At 31.5% G+C, this 4,803-nt stretch overlaps 1 protein-coding gene across 1 annotated transcript; it reads left to right on the top strand.

Annotated features, from left to right (window-relative positions):
- The first annotated feature begins 2,528 nt into the window (after nt 1-2,528).
- LOC103956175 (uncharacterized protein At5g65660-like) lies at nt 2,529-3,213 on the top strand. The gene is made up of 2 exons (XM_009368122.3): nt 2,529-2,792; nt 2,896-3,213. Exons 1-2 carry the CDS (start codon nt 2,577-2,579, stop codon nt 3,040-3,042), a joined length of 363 nt encoding a protein of 120 aa, XP_009366397.2. The 5' UTR covers nt 2,529-2,576; the 3' UTR covers nt 3,043-3,213.
- Nucleotides 3,214-4,803: the final 1,590 nt, after the last annotated feature.

Below are 4,803 nucleotides of genomic sequence, written 5' to 3'. Positions count from 1 at the left end.
TAATTGATTCAGTGAGTTTGAAAAAGTGGGTGGCGTTGGAGTCAAACAGGGATGAGGAAGCCAAGAGAAGAGACAAGATACCCTAGAGAACAAAGGAAGAGGGATGGTTTGAGGGTGGACAAAAAATTTCGAAAAGCCCTAGGACCTAAATAGGATGATACCATATAATTAAATTATAAAACCGATCCTTATTGTGAAATCTTACACTAATTACAATTAATAATTACAAATGGCAACTACGAAAAAGATTTTGAAGTTCAGAAATATATTCCAACAATTAAAACCTGGAGTAAATTACACGGTAGATGCAGGTGACATATAATATAATCAAGATTCAAGAAATTAATGTAAACTAGGCGACAAACATCTTCTTTATAATTGGTGTGTGTGTGTGTGTGTGTGTGTATTCTGTTCTTAATACTTCTTCGTTCATTTTCTTATATCGGGCTAGTTAGATAGCCATCAATTTCTATGATCTATTGTATCCATCTGTGAGTGCTTTCCTACTTAAGTTTATCTTGTACGGTTCATCAATCATCCAGACGATCTAGCCATCAAACAAATGATTGATTTGGATAAAGAACTTATCTTTGGTTACGCAATATCAATCATGAAGATAATATAAAAAATCGTTTAATCATTTATATATATATATATATATATATATGTATGTATGTATGTGTGACTAAACAATCTTTAAATCAAATGAATGTCTCTTGTGATTTTACTTCATTTCTTTTAAAAGTGTAATGGTCGTAGACCATCTTATATGTTCTTGCGGCCCATACTAATAAAGATGTCGTGATCTTTAAGGGAACCGGCCCTCCTCAAGTTTAGAAGTCCTAATTATAATTGTATTTTTGTACTGTATGCTATTCTTTCTTGTACGACAAATACTACACGTATATGTATATATAAACGCACTGCTATCAATAATATTCATTTAGTTACACAATTCTATATATATATAATAGTCAACAACCTTTGATTATCCATCGATCACATCAATTCACCATAGGTATTATGTGACAATTAAATCAAGGGAATTTTAACGAAAAACTTCAAGTACTGTTCATTTTAACGAAAATTATATTTTTACACTAAAAAATCAATTATGATACTATTTACTTTATCCTTTATTTTGTTCTTATTATTAAAATTCAAACTTTTCAAATTTTTTTTTTTATTAATTTTCTTTTAAATCAATGCATGTATGTCTATTCTTTCTACCCATCGGCACATAATAATAAACAAAATAACTGTGGACTTTAAACCACTAATCATATCTGTTGGTCATCCAATAACTACTCTGCAACAGTCTATCTAGTAAGGCTCGTAGTTTCTTCCCTAAAGAAACTTTTTCCTTTTACTTTTTTTAATCAATGATATTGCATGCTTTTTAAATTCAAAACCGAAATTGCGTCACTTTCCGTACTGTAACGTATAAGCGTACGAGCAATACTGCCGCTATCACATATATTATAGTTTTATACTGAAACCCAAGCAACCCACTACTAATCACATATATTATAGTTTTATACTGAAACCCAACCTACCCACAGACACGCCCCCACAGACACGCATCTAATCTCATCTCATCCCCAGCAAAAATATCATAAGCAGCACTGCTGCGCCACTTGCACATACATTGCATATATATGATTAGGATTCGGTTCGACACAATTTTTGTAAAGCTCATTTTGCAATGCATTTTAAAGATATGATTATTTATATTTTGTCCTTCTTTAAAAATTATGTTTATAAAAAATCACACACATCCGCAACCCTATAAGCATTTGATTAAATTTAGTGTTTCTTTGTAGAACCATATTTGTCAATTTTTTCATTACAAATGAATATCTTAATAATTTTATATTTGCCTAATTTTTTGTAAAGATAATGTATGAATGATGTTTAAAAATATCAACAATTTGAATCGTTGAAATACATTTGAGCTACACAAAATCAAGATTCTAAAAAATGCTAGGCGCTAGTTAGACGGCAAGCTAGGGCCTAGCGGCTAGATAGAGCATAGGCGGACTACGCGGATTTAAGTAAATCTATTAGATTTTGTGTAAATAAGTGTCTGTTTATACTTAAAATATATATAACTTCATTATAAACTACAAAATAGAATGACATATATATTAGAAGTATTGGAACATAATGGAAACATGGGAAACATGCATATACATGTATTCATTTAAGTATTCAATAAGTCTCTTACAATTTATTGACAAAAATAAAATGCAAAATGAAAGTTATCTATTTTCTGTCTAAGTGAGTCGCAACCTAGGTGGGTGCCTAGGCGGTCTAGGTGGGTGCCTTAGTAAGTCAAGGTGCCCTTTCTTAATTTTCAAACTCTTAGGCATTAATTGGGATGGTGGTCAATCCTTTAACACTTAGGCGACACTAGGTTGGGATTTTTTAAACAGTGCACAAAATATGTGTCAAATGCGTTAAAAGTACGTGTTTCCGGATCTAACCATATCTATATAAAGCAAACCCACTTCATCAATCTTAATGTTTTCTAGGTTATAAAAAACAGGTGAGAAATTAAGCAGAAGGCAACAATTATGCAGCAAAACGATGAAGTTTCAACTCGGCCATCGCTAGCTTTTCCTGTTAGCTTGGCGCTGCTTGTGTTGCTGTTATTGAGCGCCAGCATCTTCTTCTTGTGTTGCCTCCAATGGGACAAGCTTCGGTCTCTATTTCTGTCCTCTGTGGAAGAAGGCAACCCTGACGATCATATCCTACCAGATTTAAATCAGAAATCTACTCGTCCAAACATGGTACGTACGCAAATATGCAAATCTGTGCCTTTGTTTTTTTTTTTTATATTTTAATAAAAATTAAGTGCTGTATTTTTATTGGTTTTAATTGTTCATGTGATAGATGGAAAAGCAAAATCAGCAGAAGAGCCTGACAGTGCTGATGCCAGGAGATCAGGTGCCAAAGTTTATAGCAATTGCTTGTCCATGTCAGGCTCCAGTAATGGAGAAGCTCACTGTGATTGTGCAGAAGCCTACCCTTTTTCTTTAATGGTGCTACTGTATATAGCTAGTAACTGACTAGTTTCAAATGCTTAATTCAAGGTGATTTTTCTCTATTCTTAACTTTTTGGTTTATCCAAAAGTTGAAAATTGAAAAGGAAGTATATATTCTTGTACAATATTATTTGTAAAGAAGAAAATATGGTCCATTGTTGTTAGATTTTGGAGCTCATTCAACACAAACCATCATAGTGCAAATCAGTTACATATATATTGAGCCTAATCCTTAACTTCCCTTTTTGTTCTTAATTCTGATTTTTCAGATTTTTTTTTTCCTTGAATACATGACAACCACCCAGTAACCTTTCGTAAGATGTTAAAGATTTTAATTTAATTTGTAGAACTATCACTCGAATGCTAATTAGTTAGTAAGTTAATACACCGCTAATTAATAACTTGTTTTCATCTCATAATTGAATCTTATGGTCTGAAAGATTCATTTTTAAGTCATTATTAAAAAAATTATATTTATAAAAAAATCAATTAAATCAGAAATCTTTTCACTATTTACTTGTTACCCGTTCTTCATCTATCGACATTGTCACCGACGCGATTGTGTCCCTCTACTTTTTTATTTGTCATGGTCAGATATTTTTCAAATTGAGTGAGTTTATATATGTATGATTTTTCATTGACGATCTGAAACAAGGTATATTTGAACAAATGATATATATTATCTACACTAAGGAGATAAACGAGTGCGCTAAGTCTCATAATGGGTTAGCAATAATGTGGTTCAAATTTGTCTTTGATAAGAATTGAGCCTAAGAATTTTTACTTACAAGTGAAGAGCAATACCACTAGACCATAGTATATTACTATATTTAGATCATGAAAAATATCATGTAGTGGTTTAGCCACCAATCAACTTACAAACTTATTGCCATTTAGTACTACACTTCAGTGATATTTCTCTTCATTTATAAGTGAGGTATTATGTTTGATTCTCATCAAAGAAAAATTTGAATCACATTATTGCGGGTTTTCATCATAAATAACCAAAATTTAACCCTAATTTCATATAGGTCAGTTTTTGCAATTTCTTTCAGATATAGCCGAATTATTATTTAAATCGACCTTAGTACCCTTAAAATTAAAGCTCAATTACGTATAATAAGCCTCATCAAGATGACTCCCGATTTTATTTCTTCCTTCTTTTATTATCACCACAAGACAAACAAAGAAACTCAAAATATCCCAGGCCATAAAGATATCAGATTGTTTTTTCCTTCTTGTAAAAATCAAAATCTCATTATTAATCAAAATCTCATTATTTAATTTTGCGAGAACTAATAAGGGTTTAGCTAAAGCTTATGTCTTTACTCAAATAATGTGTGAACACCTTCAGCCAAATTTTGGAATTAGAACCCTTTGAGAGAAAAGCAGCAAGATCTCAACAATGTATATTAGTCTCTTGTTGATTGTTCTATCCCAACTGGATACGAATGCAGTTTCTTTTTAATTTTAATTGAGATAATAGCAAAAATTGTGTTAATTCAGTTTAATACACTCATCTCCCCTTTAGTATAGATAATATAGTTGGTTAAAAATAAAAAAAATAAAAGCTTGCAAACTTGTTTGTGCTTCTAAGCACCATTGAATTTATAAAACCAGATCATCAATAGTTTTCTACACCAAGGATTCGAAATTGGCGTACCAGATTGTTGGAACCCAAATAATAAGCGAATCAACATAGTGTAGAATGTGTGAGGATGTTAATGTTCACATAAAGCTTCTTTTTTTTTCTTTT

The sequence above is a fragment of a genome, unplaced genomic scaffold (genome assembly GCF_019419815.1).
Source record: "Pyrus x bretschneideri cultivar Hongxiangsu unplaced genomic scaffold, Pyrus_bretschneideri_v1 Contig2, whole genome shotgun sequence".
NCBI lineage: Eukaryota > Viridiplantae > Streptophyta > Magnoliopsida > Rosales > Rosaceae > Pyrus > Pyrus x bretschneideri.
This window is presented reverse-complemented; position numbering and strand designations above follow the sequence as displayed.

Coding starts and splice junctions, on each gene's coding strand:
- LOC103956175 (XM_009368122.3), top strand. CDS start 2,577: ATGCAGCAAAACGATGAAGTTTCAACTCGGCCATCGCTAGCTTTTCCT. Junction 2,793..2,895: donor AATCTACTCGTCCAAACATG/GTACGTACGCAA, acceptor TTCATGTGATAG/ATGGAAAAGCAAAATCAGCA.